Genomic DNA, 18,401 nt, shown 5'->3' on the forward strand with positions numbered 1-18,401 from the left:
CCAGGCTGGAGTGCAGTGGCGCCATCTCGGCTCACTGCAACCTTCGCCAGCCGGGCTCAAGCTATTCTCCTGCCTCAGCCTCCCGAGTAGCTGGGATTGCGGGCATGCGCCACCACGCCTGGCTAATTTTATATTTTTAGTAGAGACGGGGTTTCTCCATATTGGTCAGGCTGGTCTCGAACTCGCCGACCTGAGGTGATCCGCGCACCTTGGCCTCCCAAAGTGCTGGGATTGTAGGCATGAGCCACCGCGTACGGCCGTTTTGTTTTTTGAGACGGAGTCTCATTCTGTTGCCCAGGCTGGAGTGCAGTGGCGCAATCTCGGATCACTGCAACCTCTGTCTCCCCCGTTCAAGCAGTTCTTCCGTCTCAGCCTCCCGAGTAGCTCGGATTACAGGCACCTGCCATCATGCCCTGCTAATTTTTTTTTTTTTTTTTTTTTTTTTTTTGAGACAGAGTCTCGCTCTGTCGCCCAGGCTGGGGTGCAGTTCCGGATCTCAGCTCACTGCAAGCTCCGCCTCCCGGGTTCCCGCCATTCTCCTGCCTCAGCCTCCCGAGTAGCTGGGACTACAGGCGCCCGCCACCTCGCCCGGCTAGTTTTTTGTATTTTTAGTAGAGACGGGGTTTCACCGTGTTAGCCAGGATGGTCTCGATCTCCTGACCTCGTGATCCACCCGTCTCGGCCTCCCAAAGTGCTGGGATTACAGGCTTAAGCCACCGCGCCCGGCCGATGCCCGGCTAATTTTTATGTTGTTTTTAGAGACCGGGTTTCGCCATGTTCCCCAGGCTGGTCTCGAACTCCTGGGCTCCAGCCATGCTTCCGCCTCGGCCTCCCAAAGTGCTAGGATTTCAGGCCACTGCGCCCAGCCCAGTAGCAATCTTTTTTTTTTTTTTTTTTTTCCTTTTTTTGGGACGGAGTCTTGCTCTTATCACCCAGGCTGGAGTGCAGTGGCGCGATCTTGGCTCACTGCAAGCTCCACCTCCAGGGTTCACGCCATTCTCCTGCCTCAGCCTTCCAAGTAGCTGGGACTGCAGGCCCTCGGCATCACGACCGGCTAATTTTTTGTATTTTTAGTAGAGACGGGGTTTCACCGTGTTAGCCAGTATGTCTTGATCTCGACCTCGTGATCCGCCTGCCTCGACCTCCCAAAGTGCTGAGATTACAGGTGTGAGCCACTGTGCCCGGCTACAATCTTTTAAATACAGTGTTTTCAGAATATATACTTTGCTTTGAAAACAAGTTAAGGCCGGGCGGGGTGGGTCATGCCTGTAATCCCAGCACTTTGGGAGGCCAAGGCGGGTGGATCACCTGAGTTCGGGAGTTCAAGACCAGCCTGGCCAACATGGTGAAACCCCATCTCTACTAAAAATACAAAAATCAGCAGGATGTGGTGGCAGGCACCTGTAATCCCAGCTACTTGGGAGACTGAAGCGGGAGAATCTTGAACCAGGGAGGTGGAGGTTGCAGTGAGCCAAGATCATGCCACTGCACTCCAACCTGGGTGACAGAGCGAGACTCCCTCTCAAAAAAAAAAAAAGGAAAGAAAAAAGAAAACAAGTTAAGGAATAAGATTTTTCATTGATTTGTTTCCATCTTGTCCTCAGCATAACATGAGGCTAGCAATGTAAGAAAATCCACTTATTTAGTAAGATCACAATATATTTTTTTCCTTCAGGCATTTATTGCAAGTTGGTACAGACATATTTTTGATAATTTAAAGGTGAAAATTTCACTTTACTCCTTTATTTTCTGGTTTCAACAATGTCTTAAATTACATGCTTCCACTTACCTCACCAATACATTTAAATTTATTAATCAAAGGAAATAAAGCTTGGGTAATGTAAGCAATTTTCATTTGAAATTATTTAACCAGTACATCAATGTTGATATTGTTGTACTTTGAATTATAACAATATCTAGAAATAAATTATTGTATTTAATCCGCACTAAGAAACTTGTATATTATTATGCCACTGTACAGATTGAGAAACTGTGCCTCAGAGAGCTTGATTTGTGCCCTAAATGACAAAGCTCAAGTGGAACCCAGACCATAGTTCCACTGCTCTCTGCAGTGTTTACATCCGGACTAAAATTTACTTGGATTTAATTTCAGTTCATTGTTTTAAGTATGTTAAGGATATAAGTGATACATTTTTAAGTTAATCCAGTTAATATGCCACTCAAATATTTGCATATTTCCTGGCCTCTGTTAACGAAAGGGATGCAGATATTTCAAGTATAATTATGTTTGAACCCACCACATTACTTTAGTTGTTTTAACCCAAGAATACGAAAGTTAAGTCAATCCTTTAAAATGATTTTTATTTGTCATATTCAAAATTTGTTTTAAAATGTAAAATGTACTTGAAAGAATACTCCCCAAATATTTTTAATTTCAAATACTGTTTACTCATTTGACATTACATAATCTGAAAATGTTCCTTTTGTTTAAGCAACTATTTCAAAAAGATGAACAATTATTTATGTCACTTTGGATACTTCACACAGTAAGAGTGAGCCTATGATGATAACTTTAGAACTCAAGGGATAAAATTAGGAAAGAAAGATAAAAAGCCTTTGTAAAAGTTGCTGCTAACTAACAAATTCTGGGAAGGTAGTTTTTAGTTTTAGCTCTCAGCAAAATGCCTTCTGTATTTCCATTTCCTCAGCTTGAGAATAGTTGTAATATAAACTATAAACAGAAAAATTATAATGTGTGGATTTTAAATAGAATCATAACCAGAACTTGAACAAATGGTTGTAAAATATTTTGAGATTCTTTAAGATGGATGATTGGAAGGTATTTCTTAATGTTCATATTTTGTTCGTATTGTATAACATGGTTATATAGTTTAAATGTTTTTCAGTGATCATATCTATTAGGAACAAAAACTTAGAAATATTAACAGAATAAAAGCAATTAGAAAATACTTTTAGCCAGAATTATATCTTTTCTCTCTTTCTCTCTTTTTCTCTTTTTCTGTTTGTCTCTCTCTCTGTCTCTCTTTCTTTCCTTTCTTTTTTGACAGTCTCTCCCTATGTCGCCCAGGCTGGAGTACAGTGGCTCAATCTTGGCTCACTGCAACCTCTGCCTTTCGGGTTCAAGTGACTCTCCTGCCTCAGCCTCTAGAGTAGCTGGGATTACAGGCACCTGCCACCACGCCCGGCTAATTTTTGTATTTTTATAGAAACGGGGTTTCACCATGTTGGTCAGGAGTTGAACTCCTGACCTCAGGTGATCTGCACACCTAGGCCTCCCAACGTGCTGGGATTACAGGTGTGAGCCACTGCGCCCGGCCAGAATTATCTCTCTTCTGTATTTATAAGAAAATACTATTTTCATTGTGTTTATGTCTGGGTATTTATAGTTATTGCATCTCAGGTTTTAATAGTTCCTTATCTGGAGAGTTAAAAATTTTGAATTTATACTTTCAGTCTTCTGTAAGGAAGCATTTTCTAGAATAAACAATGTATAAATTAGCTTAATCTTTTTTTGTTTGTTAAATTCACTTTCCCTACACGGTCCTTCAGGGTTTGAATCATTAAAATCTTAAAACCCAAGGCTTGGGCCAGGCGCGGTGGCTCAAGCCTGTAATCCCAGCACTTTGGGAGGCCGAGACGGGCGGATCACGAGGTCAGGAGATCGAGACCATCCTGGCTAACACGGTGAAACCCCATCTCTACTAAAAAAAATACAAAAAACTGGCCAGGCGAGGTGGCGGGCGCCTGTAGTCCCAGCTACTCGGGAGGCTGAGGCAGGAGAATGGCGTGAACCCAGGAGGCGGAGCTTGCAGTGAGCTGAGATCTGGCCACTGCACTCCAGCCTGGGTGGCAGAGCGAGACTCCGTCTCAAAAAAAAAAAAAAAAAAAAACCCAAGGCCTGGCTAAGTGACTCATACCTGTAATCCCAGCACTTTGGGAAGCTAAGGCAGGAGGATCACTCGAGGCCCGGAGTTTAAGATCAGCCTGGGCAACACAGCGAGACCCCATCTCTATTTAAAAAAAAAAAAAGAAACTTAACACCCAAACTTTCTGTTTACTCAAGTTCATTATAGAAGCATTCACCGAGGCTGCGTGCAATGGCTTACGCCTGTAATCCCAACACTTTGGAAGGCCCAAGGCGGGCAGATCACTTGAGGTCAGGATTCGAGAGCAGCCTGGCCAAGATGGTGAAATCCTAAAACTCTCTACTGAAAATACAAAAATTAGCCAGACATGGTGGCAGGTGCCTGTAATTCCAGCTACTTGGGAGGCTAAGGCAGGAGAATCGCTTCAACCCAGGAGGCAGAGGTTGCAGTGAGCCAAGATCTCGCCACTGTACTCCAGCCTGGGCGACAGAGCGAGACTCTTGTCTCCAAAAAACAAACAAACAAAAAAGGATACTGTATAAAAGGCCCGGGACTAGAAGGAAGAAGACCTTGAATTTTGGTTTTAGATTTGTTACATATTGGCTGAGTGACTTGCAGCCTCAGTTTCCTTGTTTTTAAAGTAAAATAATACTCATGTCACAAGGTTTACTGAATATGATAATATATGTGAAATTTCTTTGAATAGTGTAAAATTCTATATAAATATACATTAACTTTTTTCAGAGATTGGGGACATTAAGGCTGCATTTTATTTATTTATTTATTTTTGACACAGAGTCTTGCTCTGTTGCCCAGGCTGGAGTGCAGTGCACAATCTCGGCTCACTGCAAGCTTCCCCTCCCGGGTTCACACCATTCTCCTGCCTCAGCCTCCCAAGTAGCTGGGACTATAGGCTCCCACCACCACGCCTGGCTAATTTTTTGTATTTTTAGTAGAGACGGGTTTTAGCCAGGATGGTCTCATCTCCTGACCTCGTGATCCACCCACCTTGGTCTCCCAAAGTGCTGGGATTACAGGCGTGAGCCACCACGCCTGGCCCCAAGACTGAATTTTATATATAATTTATTAAAAATAACATTGCTAGTATCCACATAATGCTTATCTATTCAAAGAATTACAAAAAAGCACAATAATTGTAGGTATTTTCTGCCATGGACCAGCAACAAGGAGCCAGATCTGCCCGATGCCTGTTTTGTAAATAAAGTTTTATTGCAGTGCAGCCAAACCCATTTGTTTATTGTCTATGGTTGATTTAGTGCTGCAGCATTAGAGTTGAAGAGTTTTGACAGTGACCTTAATGGCCAGCTAAGCCTAAAATATTTACTATTTGGCCTTTTGCAGAAAAAGTTTGCCAATCCCTGGTATAAAGCAAGCTTAAGTCACTAAGTCTACATTTGAATGTAATTCTCCCAACTCTTACATCTGTGTTATTTCCCCTGCTTTCTTATTTTTCTAATATTCTATAACAAATGAAGTTTTGATGTGTCTGATAAACATTTCTTAAAACTTTCAGAGTGAAGACAATGTAGACCTAAGGCAGACCTATACTCCATTTTCTTCAACAGAATATTCAAGTTCTGTAGATTCTTCACTTTTCTGTGCACCATGGTCTACTTATGGAGATGATATTAAACAACCTTCTAATTCTCAGATCAGTATAAAGAACAGGTAAATTAATTCGTTTCTCAGGGTAATTGAGGTAATTTTAAATTTAATTACATAGGAACTGAGGTTTATTTGTTCTCTGTTCCCTACATCAGCATTTTACTGTTGTGGCATTCTAGGTTTTCCATACTTTTAGGAAAGTGTAAACTGGGCAGTTATTTGTGTATAGTTTTTACGGTGTTTTGTTTTGTTGAGACAGGGTCTCGCTCTGTCACCCAGTCTGGAGTGCAGTGGTGAGATCATGACTCACTGCAACTTTGAACTCCTGGGCTCAAGCCATCCTCCTGCCTCAGCCTCCACGGTAGCGGGGACTACAGGTATGCACCACGGTGGTCAGCTAACTTTAAAAAATTGTGTTTCCTTTTCTTTTTAAGAAATGAGGTCTCACTTTGTTGCCTAGGCTGGTCTTGAACTCCTGGTCTCAAAGCATCCTCCTACCTTGGCCTCCCAAAGTGCTGGAATTACAGGCATGAGCCTCTGCCCAGCTAGGTTATTACTTAAAAAAATTCATTAGTGGGAACATTTAGTGCATAAATCTCAAGTTCTTCTTTCTAAAGATGACTTATATGAATGAGTTAAAACTTTTAGATGTTTTTGTCATCCAGTTCTAAATTTTCCATTTTTTTCCTTCACAACTACAGAACAAACAGGGTTTTATCAAACATAAGATATTTTAAATTATTTTTCTGTTCAATTCCACAAATAATAAGGGCCCCCTGTACATCAGATGCTTTTCTATGGGGGAATACCAGAATTTAAACATGGCAAATATTATCCTTGCCTTTATAATCTTGATGATGATAATGATGATAATGACGATGACGATAACTAGGATATTATGGGAGCCTGTTGCAAAGAGGATCCCTAAGGGAGTGACATCTATCTTTAATTATGTATGGGAGCTATTTATACCGGCTGATGCATCTTTAGTCTAATCAGGAAATAGTTATTTGTATTTATTAGAAAAGTGTTAAAAATTAAAATTCTTGGCAAATTCTCTAAATAATGATTTTATTAGAAAGTCCATATAATACATTATTCTACAAAAAACAAAAATATTTTAAAAGTTGATATATGCTGGCCGGGCGCGGTGGCTCAAGCCTGTAATCCCAGCACTTTGGGAGGCCCAGACGGGCAGATCACGAGGTCAGGAGATCGAGACCATCCTGGCTAACACGGTGAAACCCCGTCTCTACTAAAAAATGCAAAAACACTAGCCGGGTGAGGTGGCGGGCGCCTGTAGTCTCAGCTACTCGGGAGGCTGAGGCAGGAGAATGGCGGTAAACCCCGGAGGCGGAGCTTGCAGTGAGCCGAGATCCGGCCACTGCACTCCAGCCTGGGCGACAGAGCGAGATTCCGTCTCAAAAAAAAAAAAAAGTTGATATATGCTATTGAAAAAATTCAAGCCTATTTCTTCTCAGCTTTTGGCTAAGGTCAAGTGAAAAAATTCAAACTTTTCAGAAATATATATCAAGAAAAGTGAAAGTCTGTCTTAACCTTCTCCCCCACCACCCAATAACAGCTGCTAGCAATTTGGTATACATTACATTGAATATATTTTTTAGATATATACTAATACATAATTACACAAAAAAGCTTTTATATTGAACTTTCATGAGATAACACATGTAGTAGAAAAGGTATTGGACTTATAGGCAGACTAGCAAGTATGAAGTAGTTTGTCAAGTCATATACCCTTGCAAAATACAAGTTTCTTAATATCTCAAATGATCATTCATTTATTCAACAGATAATAACGAAAGGTTACTAATGCTTACCCTTCCAGTGTTATAAAGATCAATTAAATATGAGTGTTATGCAAATATAAGGTATTTTATTTCTAAAATATCCCAACACTATGAAATGTTGAAATATGAAAAAACAGGAAGTTACAATTTATTATAAAGCAACGTACAGGGCCAGGAGCAGTGGCTCACGCCTGTAATCTCAGCACTTTGGGAAGCCGAGGTGGGCAGATCACAAGATCAGGAGTTCGAGACCAGCCTGACCAACATGGTGAAACCCTGTCTCTACTGAAAATACAAAAAAAATTAGCCAGGCGTGGTGGCACGCGCTTGTAGTCCCAGCTACTTGGGAGGGTGAGGCAGGAGAATCGCTTGAACCTGGGAGGCGGAGGTTGCAGTGAGCAGAGATCACGCACTGCAGCCTGGGGAACAGAGTGACACTCCGTCTCAAAAATAAATAAACAAACAAACGTACAGGTTGAGCATCCCAATCTGAAAATCCAAAATCCAAACTGATTCAAAATCCAAAACTTTTTGAGTGCTGACATGATGCTCAAAACAAATACTCATTGGAGCATTTCAGATTCTGGATCAGGGATGTTCAACCAAATATACAAATATATATTCGAAGTATAATGTATATTTCCAGAATCCAAGAAAAAAACCTGAAATCCAAAACACCTCTGATCCCAAGCATTTTGGATAAGGAATACTCAACCTGTATTACTTCTAGGAAGAAATTACCCAAAAATTGTAACAGGTAAAAGGTAACAATCTTCCATGTGCTTGTGGTTTTTACATTTTGTATTTAGTCAGTATCAGTTACTAGGTGGATTTCTGGGATATAAGGAACTCCATCCAGTCATACTTTGCAAAGATTAAGGATGGCTTCCAAATCTGTTACATGTAAGGAACAACTGCAAAATTGCTATGGTGTCTAGGGTGACCATATCACATTTCACTTTTTTATCCAATATTTAGTATAGAGTCACAAAAATAGAGCATCAGGTTCATATGGTTTTCAAATTGCAAATGAGGAAGCTGAGCAGGTGTTGATGGAATGATATATAATAGGACAAGACTTGCTTTCAGGAGCAGCTATGATACCAATTATGTCTGTGACATCATAGATGAGAGATTTATATCTTGGTCACCTAAAATGAAAAGCATGTGTTGTGGAGAAATAAGAGGTAAGCATATACTGTAAGTTAGATATAGGATTTGAAATGAAGGAGAAATATTATTTGGAAAAGATATTTCCACATAAAAATATTTATGCGGAAAAGATAATATTCTTGAGTTCTAGTCTCTTCTTTATTTGAAATGATGGTGTAGATTCAGTCCAAATATTTTATAGATAAAAATGGTAAGGTAGGATAAGTCTGGAAAGAGTAATCAATATATTGTATTTCAGCACAAATTCATTTATTTTTAGGATTCAAACAGAAAGAAATGACTATGGCAGTGAAACAGACTTATATGGACTTGTGTCTAACATTTTGGAAGAACAAGATAAGTCACAGCCATACTTTGCTGAAGGGTTAGTATATAACAGGCTTTTAAACTAACATACACTAGATTACCCTGTTTATTAACTTTTATTTTTACTTAACAGTGGATCATCTGACAGTAGATATATTAATTCAAATATTGTTTCAAGGAGACTTGATTTTGCTGAAGTATTTGCTATACAATTGGAAGTTCAGTCTAAGGTTTTGTGTAAGGACTTTCATTGAAGAATTATTCTTGCATAATTCAGAGCTATTTCCCTTGAGTTCATGAACTAAAGATTGGCTTAAAGAATATAAATTCAAGGGAGCTTTTATACATAGATCCCAAAGAATAAAACTCATTACTACTATGCAGAAATACATATGGATTTTATTCATGTGTTAGAAAATTTTTTAATGTTTTAATTGTTTTATTTGAGTGTGGAAGCCATATTACACAAATATCCTATTTCATAAATAAGGAAGTATGTAGCACACATATAACCAATTAAAATATTTTAATTTCACAGAGTTTAAGCAAAACACATCTTTTTTCATTAAAAAAAAAAAAAAAAAACTGTGGACAACAATGCTTTTATATAATAACCTAAGCAAAGGAAAAACTTATTTTCTGCTTACTATAGATAAATCATCTAAGACCATGAAGTCACATATTAGGCCTTAGTTATTGTCTCTTGGGAAAGTACAGTGAAGACATTAAAATGCATATTTATATAACATATAGCACATTTCATGTGACAGATACTTATCTGGAGCTAATGGTAGCTTATAAAGCAGAGTTGAAAGGGATTTGAGAATGGTGACATGGGGCAAGATAAATGTTTTTGAAGACCTTTTCTCCCTTTTCCACTGAGGAAATAAAGTCTTTAAAACCTAAGTTGTAATTAAATATATTTATTTGTTCTAGGACCTGCTCCTCCAATTTAAAGTCAGTTTGGCCAATGAACACAAGCAGATTTGCAGATCACCATGACCTCTTAACAGAAACCAAAAGGCCAATAGATACAGCCATCTCTCAGCAAGCTTTTTATAGTGGTGAATCTATGTCAGCAATGGAAAAGCAATACCTGCATAACAGTAATCTCACACCACAACAAAAAATAGATGAACTTTATCATGGATTTACTGGTTTAGACCTTGAAGAACAATGGATATACCCCTCACGAAGTGATCATTCTAACTGTCACAATATGCAGACAAATGATACAGCTAAGACAGCATTCCAAGAATATCCATTTATCAAAAACTGTTTTACACCACAAACTGGTCTGTCTGACATCATGAAAGAATCAGGAGTTGATATTTACCCTTATGGAAGGGACAGAATATGTACTAAAGGTCTTGAAGCACCATTACAGCAAAAAAGGGCAGAGATGTTTCTTTCTCAATTTAATAGATACAATGAAAATGTAGATTATTGTAGATACCCAGAATATGTTCATCCTAATAAGGCTAAGCTTAATAAATGTTCAAATTTTAGTGTCCAAGATAGCAAAAAATTAGCCAATGGCACACCTGAAACACCAACTGTAGAAGCAGATACCTACACAAAGCTATTTCAGGTTAAACCAGCGAATCAGAAAAAAATGGAGGAGACAATGCCTGACCAGCAGAATTTCACATTTCCAAAAACTACTCCACATCTGACAGAGAAACAGTTTGCAAAGGAAGCAGCATTCACTGCTGATTTTGGCTTAACCTCAGAATATGGACTAAAACCTCACACAGCTTGTCCCGCTAATGATTTTGCTAACGTTACAGAAAAGCAACAGTTTGCTAAACCTGATCCCCCAAATTCTGAGTATTTTAAATCAGTGAATTTATTATCAAATTCAGCAGCATCTTCAGGAGGTATCAATTTAAACAGACCAACTTGGATGAATGTTCAAACAAAAAATAACACTCCTATTCCTTATCGAAATCAAGGTAACTTGATGAAATTAAATAGTCATTTAAGTGCAGCTTCAAAAGGTTCTAACCATTCTTCAGATTTCCCCCAACTATCATCCATAAACTTAACCCCAAATAGCAATTTATTTCAGAAGTATTGCCAAGAAAACCCTTCAGCATTTTCTAGTTTTGATTTTAGTTACAATGGTGCAGAAAGAATCCAATCTGTCAATCACATAGAAGGACTAACAAAGCCTGGAGAAGAAAATCTCTTTGAATTGGTTACGGATAAAAAAATAAAGCAGCCAAATGGATTTTGTGATAACTATTCAGCTCAGCAGTATGGGATAATTGAAAATGTAAACAAACATAATTTTCAAGCCAAGCCCCAGAGTGGACATTATGATCCTGAGGAAGGTTCAAAGCATTTAGATGGCTTATCACAAAATACATACCAAGATCTACTGGAGTCACAGGGTCATTCTAATAGCCACAGAACGAGAGGTGGAGACAGTATTAATAGCCGTGTGAATCGCACACAAGCGTCATGCTTTTCTAATAATTATATGATGGGAGACTTAAGGCATAATCAGGGTTTTCAACAACTTGGTTCAAATGGGTTTCCCCTAAGATCCACCCACCCATTTGGCCATTCAGTTGTTCCACTGTTGGATTCCTATGACTTATTTTCTTATGATGACTTAAGCCATTTGTACCCTTATTTTAATGATATGATGTATGGTGATAATTCTTTTTCTGGTCTCGTGCCAACTTTTGGATTTCAAAGACCAGTTAAAACCCGTAGTGGACCAGCCAGTGAACTTCATATTCGTCTAGAAGAGTGCTATGAACAATGGAGAGCATTAGAAAAAGAGAGAAAAAAGGTAACACAAAGTTAACCATTTGGGAGTAACAGTATGTTCCTTTTGCCTGTCTTCATTCTGTTTACCTTAGTGTAGTTTAAGAGTACTTGCCTTATTTCTTTTTGCTTTATTTGTTGTTGTTTTAAAGAAACAGAGTCTCGCTCTGTTGCCCAAGCTAGAGTACAGTGGCACAATCATAGTTTACTGTAACCAAACTCCTGGGCTCAAGCAATCCTTCCTCCTCAGCCTCCTGAGTAGCTAGTGCTACAGGCACATGCCACCATGCCTAGCTAATTTTAATTTTTTGTAGACATTGGGTTTCACCCTGTTCCCCACGGTGGTCTCAAACCCCTGGCCTCAAGCAATCCTCCCACCTTGATGTCCCAAGTGCTGTGATTACAGGTGTGAGCCACTGCACCCAGCCAACTTGCCTTATTTCTGAGCTGAATTCTATAATGTCCAGGATTTGCTATAAGTTCATGACTGTAAGGAATTAAGTGGGTTACTTAAAAACTAAAAATGGATGGGGTTGGCCAATGGGAAGCTTAAATAAATGAAGACAAAAAAATGCTTGACATTTTAAAGTTATTGTTATTTTAAGTTGACTTGCCCTGAAGTAGATTTTTTACCCCCTTAGTGGTTACAAGTTTATTTCTTTTAATTTTTTTAGTGTTAACCTGTTTGTATACTCAGGTATTCTATTTGTATTAAGATGATAGCTGGGCGCCGTGGCTCACGCCTGTAATCCCAACACTTTGGGAGGCCAAGGCAGGTGGATCACAAGGTCAGGAGTTGGAGACCAGCCTGGCCAACATGGTGAAACCCATTCTCTACTAAAAATACAAAAAATTAGCCGGGCGTGGTAGCAGGCGCCTGTAATCCCAGCTACTTGGGAGGCTGAGACAGGAGAATCACTTGAACCCGGGAAACGGAGGTTGCAGTGAGCCAAGACTGTGCCACTGCACTCCAGCCTGGGCAACAGAGCGAGACTCTCAAAAAAAAGATAGAAAAATACTGTGGTATTGTGGTTTACATTTGTTGCCTTTTGATACCAAAACAGAATTTTCATTTAAAGTGGTAATATTCTATTAGGCTTATGAAAACTATTATTCATGGTCGAATCATATTTAGAAAATTCTAAAAAGTATGTAATTTTTTAAAAGTATGTAATTTTTTACAGACTGAATTAGCCCTTGCCAAGAATTATCCTGGAAAAAAAGTATCCAGTACTAACAACACTCCAATTCCAAGGCTGACCTCCAACCCATCTAGAGTTGATCGCTTAATTGTGGATGAACTTCGAGAACAAGCCAGAGTAAGCTGTAAAAACAGATAACAGTGGATGGATATTTTGTTAAATTTTGTTAAAATTTCAGGCCAGGCATGGTGACTCACTCCTGTAGTCCTAGCACTTTGGGAGGCCAAGGCGGGCAGATCACCTGAGGTCAGGAGTTCAAGACCAGCCTGGCCATTATGGTGAAACCCTGTCTCTACTAAAATACAAAAATTAGCTGGGGGTGGTGGCATGTGCCTGTAGTCCCAGCTACTCAGGAGGCTGAGGCAGGAGAATCACCTAAACTCAGGAGGTGGAGGTTGCAGTGAGCCAAGATCACGCCACTGCACTCCAGCCTGAGTGACAGAGCGAGACTTCATCTCAATAAATAAATAAATAAATAAAACTCTCATCAAGTTTTAGAGCTTTGAAGGGTTTTTAAATCACATTTACATCTAACTCTCTGAAATATATTTTTTCCATGTTTGTTCCTAGAACTATAACATTTAGGAAAGGGGCTGGGTGCAGTGGCTCACACCTGTAATACCAGCACTTTGGGAAGTGGAGGTGGGAGAATCACTTGAGCCCAGGAGTTTGAGACCATCCTAGGCAACGTGGGGAGACCCCGTCTCTACTAAAAATTAAATATTAGCTGGACATGGTGGCGCATGCTTGTGCTACTCAGGAGGCTGAGATGGGAGGATAGCTTGAGCCTGGGAGGTCAGGGCTACAGTGAGCTATAACCACACCATTGCATTCCAACCTGGGCAACAGAGCAAGACCTTGTCTCCAAAAAAAAAGGAAAGGGAAAATAGTCTCAATCATTTAAAAAGTAATTTTTATAATTTAAATGGTTCTTCTTGAAGCTCAAATTGGCAGTGGAGCTAATCTTCAACTGAAATAATTTTTTTTAAAGCAAAAACCATTTTGAGTATTATTTATGGAGAAAGTCTCATTTCTTTGTCACATTTGTTTTCTAGCTTGATGAGCAAGCTGTGCTTACATAAGATAGTAATGGAATTATCATCTTTCCTTTTTTTTTTTTTTCTTTTTGAGGCAGGGTCTCTTTGTCACCCAGGCTAGAGTACAGTGGCATGATATATGCTCACTGTAGCCTTGACCTTCTGGGTTCACAAGATCCTCCTGCCTAAGCCCCCAAATAGCTGGGACTACAGATGCACGCTACCATGCACAGCTAATTTTTTTATTTTTTATAGAGACAGGGTTTCGCCATGTTGTCCAGGTTGGTCTCAAACTCCTGAGCTCAAGCAATCCACCCGCCTCAGCCTCCCAAAGTGCTAGGATTACAGGTGTGAGCCACCACACTCAGCCAACAAAATACTTTTGTTTTGGCAAAGCAGGATATGACTTCAAGTCAAATGTTGTAAGAATCCTCATGTTAAGTCATTTTGTAATTTAATGATTTTTCCTATTCTTTGCAATTTCAGAATTTTCTAAGCAACTTAGGGTAGGTAAACTTTTCCTTTTTTGACCTTCCTCTCTTAAAAACTTAGTTTTCCAAATAAAATTTGATAAAGATTCCTGGGGGAAAAATGCAGCAAAACGGATTACTCTATGATTGAATAAAACCATTTTAGGAATTAGAACATGAGTCAAATTTGTAAATCTGTACAATGGAATTTATCTATGGTACATTCAGAGCCTAACATATGAGGTACAGCCAGATGTTAATAAAAACTTCAGTCTTTTATTATTAAAAAAAAAAAAAAACTGGGAGGCTGAGGTGGGAGAATGGCGTAAACCTGGGAGGCGGAGCTTGCAGTGAGCTGAGATTTGGCCACTGCACACCAGCCCGGGCGACAGAGCAAGACTCCGTCTCAAAAAAAAAAAACCTGTTCCAAATTAAAATTTCTTTATCTCAGTAATACATTTCTAGGAAATAAAGGATGACATACTGTGGATAGTGATACACTTTTCCCAGCTTTGCTTATGCTTCACATTAATTTAGAAGGATGTGTTTATGCCTGTTATAATAATTTTATTTTCTCTACAAAAATTAGCTGGGCATGGTGGCATGTGCCTATAGTCCCAGCTACTCAGGAGGCTTAGGTGGGAGGATCACTTGAGCCTGGGAGGCAGAGGTTGCATTGAGATGAGATGATGCCACTGCATGCCAGGCTGGGACAAAGTGGGACCCTAACTCAAAAAATATATATATATTTTATTTATACTTAGCAGCATTATTTCAATAACAGAGGGTTAAAAATTACTGTTTTCTAGTTTGCTAGCTTTGTAGAATTTTGAAAAAAATACTTTTTAAACTTTATTAAAAATCAACCTGTGCAAACTTTTCTTTTTTTGAGATGGAGTCTCACTCTGACAAGATCCTGGCTCACTGCAACCTCTGCCTCCTGGGTTCAAGCGGTTCTCCTGCCTTAGCCTCCTGAATAGCTGAGATTACAGGCATGCACCACCACACCCGACTAATTTTTTGTATTTTTAGTAGAGACAGGGTTTCACCGTGTTGGTCAGGCTGATCTCGAACTCCTGATCTCAAATGATGCGCCCGCCTCAGCCTCCCCAAAGTGCTGGGATTACAGGTGTGAGCTATAGTGCCCAGCCCCAATCTGCACATTTCTTTACTCTTTATCATTTGCTAAAAATGATTGTCTTACTTAAAAATAATTAGTAGTTCCCTGGAGGTTTTTTTTTGAGTGTTTTGTTTTCCCCTGAAGGATCTGGCTGATACACAGTTGAGAGGAAAATATTTAACATCCAGAATAGACTTATTACAAAGAAACTTAATACAAGTTTGAGGTTAGAGAAACATTAATTCCAGTGCCATTAGTTTCTTGAGAAGCCTTTTCCCCCTATATTCTCCAATCAGTGAATACCAAGTTCTGTTAAATTGGTATTGTTAAATCATTTAACTCCCAAAGACAATTATTGTATTTACTTGATCTTCAAATTGCAATTATTCAAAAAGTTATCTTTCCATACACTTTCCAAGTTTAGAATTTGAAACAAGTTAGGCATATGAAACATACTCCCTCTACTGACCTAATATATCAGTGCCCTTTTTTAAGTTTCATTATCCAGAGGATTGAGAAGCATCCTAATTTTCTTTAGCAGTTTTGACAGTTACAGGAGTCATTTTGTATTATTTTAATGTAAATGTAAATCAATATTTTCTGTATTATGGATTCCTTAAAGCTATCACTAGTCAGTATTACTATCTGAATATTTCTGATTTCCAAAAAGGGAACATTGGAGGCCCAGAAAAATTAAAGACTTGTTGAGGTCAGGATTAATCAATCAAGTACTTCTCTTTTTAGCTCAAAACTTCTTCCATTAGATTACAATACTTCCTAATAATGCTGTTTGCAGGCTGGTCCCTTATTTGCCAAAAACAGTATCAGATCTTGTATTTGCACTGTTAATGACATGGTAATATTTGAATATTTAACATTTTCATTGATGCTTATTTTCAGTAATCAACTGCCACATATTTTTAGAATTAACATAGACAAGTAGATAGAAAACACTTTCCATTTTTGTTTCCCCCAGCATGGTGTCAGGGCACTAAGCATTCTTTGATTTATTGAATGAATATTATTGCTGTCATCTCTATTCTGCTTCACTGAAGATTTGTTTTTACTTAAGTTAAGGGCAGGACATGTCTTATCAAAATTTAAAATGCTTCCCTCAGGTTGTGACTTTACTAGGCAAAATGGAACGTCTTCGGAGTTCTCTTCTTCATGCCAATATCTCTACTGCTCTTGATAGACACTTGGAGTCTATTCACATTGTACAGTCACGTAGAAAGGATGAAATTGTTAATGCTTCCAATCGGCAAAGGCAAGGAGTTCCTAGATGCCAAGACGACAGAGGTACAAATATTGATGCATATTCTTGTGATAAGTCAGTGCAATAATTTAGGTATTGATAAAGTCAGATTCTGAGGTTGAAAGATTAGATTTCTAAAATTAACACTTATCTACAGAATAAATTGGTAAATAATCTCCACATTATTCACTCCAAAAGTATTTCCATTTTATTAATTTTGTCTATTATAACTGTTTTAAGATAGTCTGTGTTCTACTCAAAGTATAGTCACTATTGTACAAGTCAGAAATAAAGTATCAATAATTTTAAATATTTTAATGATAAAGGACAGGACTTTGGTTCAATCAATAACCATCCTTTTTTTACAAAAATAACATTTGATCATTTAGTAGCAAAAGCACTGGGTTTTGTAAGATTTAACAGATATTTAAATGGTATTTAACATGAAATTACCCTGAATGTTTATTTTACAGATGTTTTTGCCCTTGCTTCAGCAATTAAAGAGATGTGTGTGGCTACTCGGAAAACACGCACTACTCTGTGGTGTGCGCTGCAGATGACCTTGCCAAAAACAGCCAGTACAGCTGATGTGGTAAAGGCTTTACAAGATACAGTAAACTGTGAAGATAAAGTCCATGAAAGCATAAATAGTACCAATCCAATGAACCAGAGAGGTGAAACAAATAAACATTAAGGAAATTATAGCAGAAAGAAGAATAAAAAGCTGATAAATATATCAAGACATGCTAAAAATTTTTTAATGAACTTGTCAAACTTTCAGTATGTTTTCTTTCAGATTTAAAGTTAATACCAATACCTTAATGAAGTCTAACTTCTATTTAAAAATCTTCTATTTGAAGTGAATCCGATATAGTTTTAAGTAAGCTCAAAGGTACAGTTGACTACTCAGAGTTCTGAGTAGTCAGATAACAAGTTTAAGTAAATTAAATATTTCCTAACAGCTAAAATATGCTTAAACCCATTCTGCCATGCAGGTAAATGCAAATGTGAAATTCTTCTAGGAGATAAGTTTCATTTAGGTCTGTCTTAGTTAGGTATAATTCCAAATAATGAATCTAAGTGACCGTAACCCAATTATGGCTACAGCCTAGTAACCAAGACAAGTTTTGATTGTGATATAAAAGTGTTTTCCTTGCAAAACTGGATAATACCTGGGAAACAAAGGAAAGTATGGATAAACCCAATATTCATGTAAAAATTTAATATTTAAAATACTACCATATTTATAAATTTGAAATCTTAATGCCTAAGTATATGGAGGGAAATGCATCTGATTCTCCTAAATTAATGATAAAAGTGCCAGTGTAAAAACCATGCAAGTTACTGAATATAAAACCTATTCAGATCATTTGTATATATTCTTTAACTTTTAATTATATTATCAATTATTAAATGTTTCCAATTTTAAAGTTATTTAAATTGAATCACAAAACATTCCCTTTGTCTGGATCTTTTAGACTTGATACACAGTAACTGAAATAATGACTACTGTTTTAATACCCTTAGTTTGCTGCCTTTTATGAGGGTATCACGAAGTTCTAAAATGTATTTTTTAAAAGGTTAATCTCTAACTAGTTTAGCTTGCAATTGGTTAGTGTATATTTTGTGTAGTTGTGTTCATTAGTTTGCTTCTGTATTTTTTTAAAACTATTGAAAGCTTTTTCTGTTTCTCATCACTTAGTATCTTTGTATAGAACTTGAGTAATTTATTCATTAATATGAAATGTTGGTATTATGTGACTCAGAAGATCTTGGGT

At 38.1% G+C, this 18,401-nt stretch overlaps 1 protein-coding gene across 1 annotated transcript; it reads left to right on the forward strand.

Moving 5' to 3' along the window:
- Positions 1-9,719: 9,719 nt before the first annotated feature.
- Positions 9,720-17,787, forward strand: MEIOC (meiosis specific with coiled-coil domain). The gene is made up of 4 exons (XM_023191407.2): positions 9,720-11,564; positions 12,724-12,858; positions 16,487-16,667; positions 17,097-17,787. Exons 1-4 carry the CDS (start codon positions 9,732-9,734, stop codon positions 17,315-17,317), a joined length of 2,370 nt encoding a protein of 789 aa, XP_023047175.1. The 5' UTR covers positions 9,720-9,731; the 3' UTR covers positions 17,318-17,787.
- Positions 17,788-18,401: the final 614 nt, after the last annotated feature.

The sequence above is a fragment of the Piliocolobus tephrosceles genome, chromosome 16, assembly GCF_002776525.5.
Source record: "Piliocolobus tephrosceles isolate RC106 chromosome 16, ASM277652v3, whole genome shotgun sequence".
Lineage (NCBI taxonomy): Eukaryota > Metazoa > Chordata > Mammalia > Primates > Cercopithecidae > Piliocolobus > Piliocolobus tephrosceles.

Excerpts from the sequence above, each read along its gene's own strand:
- MEIOC (XM_023191407.2), top strand. The coding sequence starts at position 9,732 with ATGAACACAAGCAGATTTGCAGATCACCATGACCTCTTAACAGAAACC. Across the intron at positions 12,859-16,486 it reads AACTTCGAGAACAAGCCAGA|GTTGTGACTTTACTAGGCAA; the intron begins GTAAGCTGTAAA and ends TGCTTCCCTCAG. Across the intron at positions 16,668-17,096 it reads TAGATGCCAAGACGACAGAG|ATGTTTTTGCCCTTGCTTCA; the intron begins GTACAAATATTG and ends TTTATTTTACAG.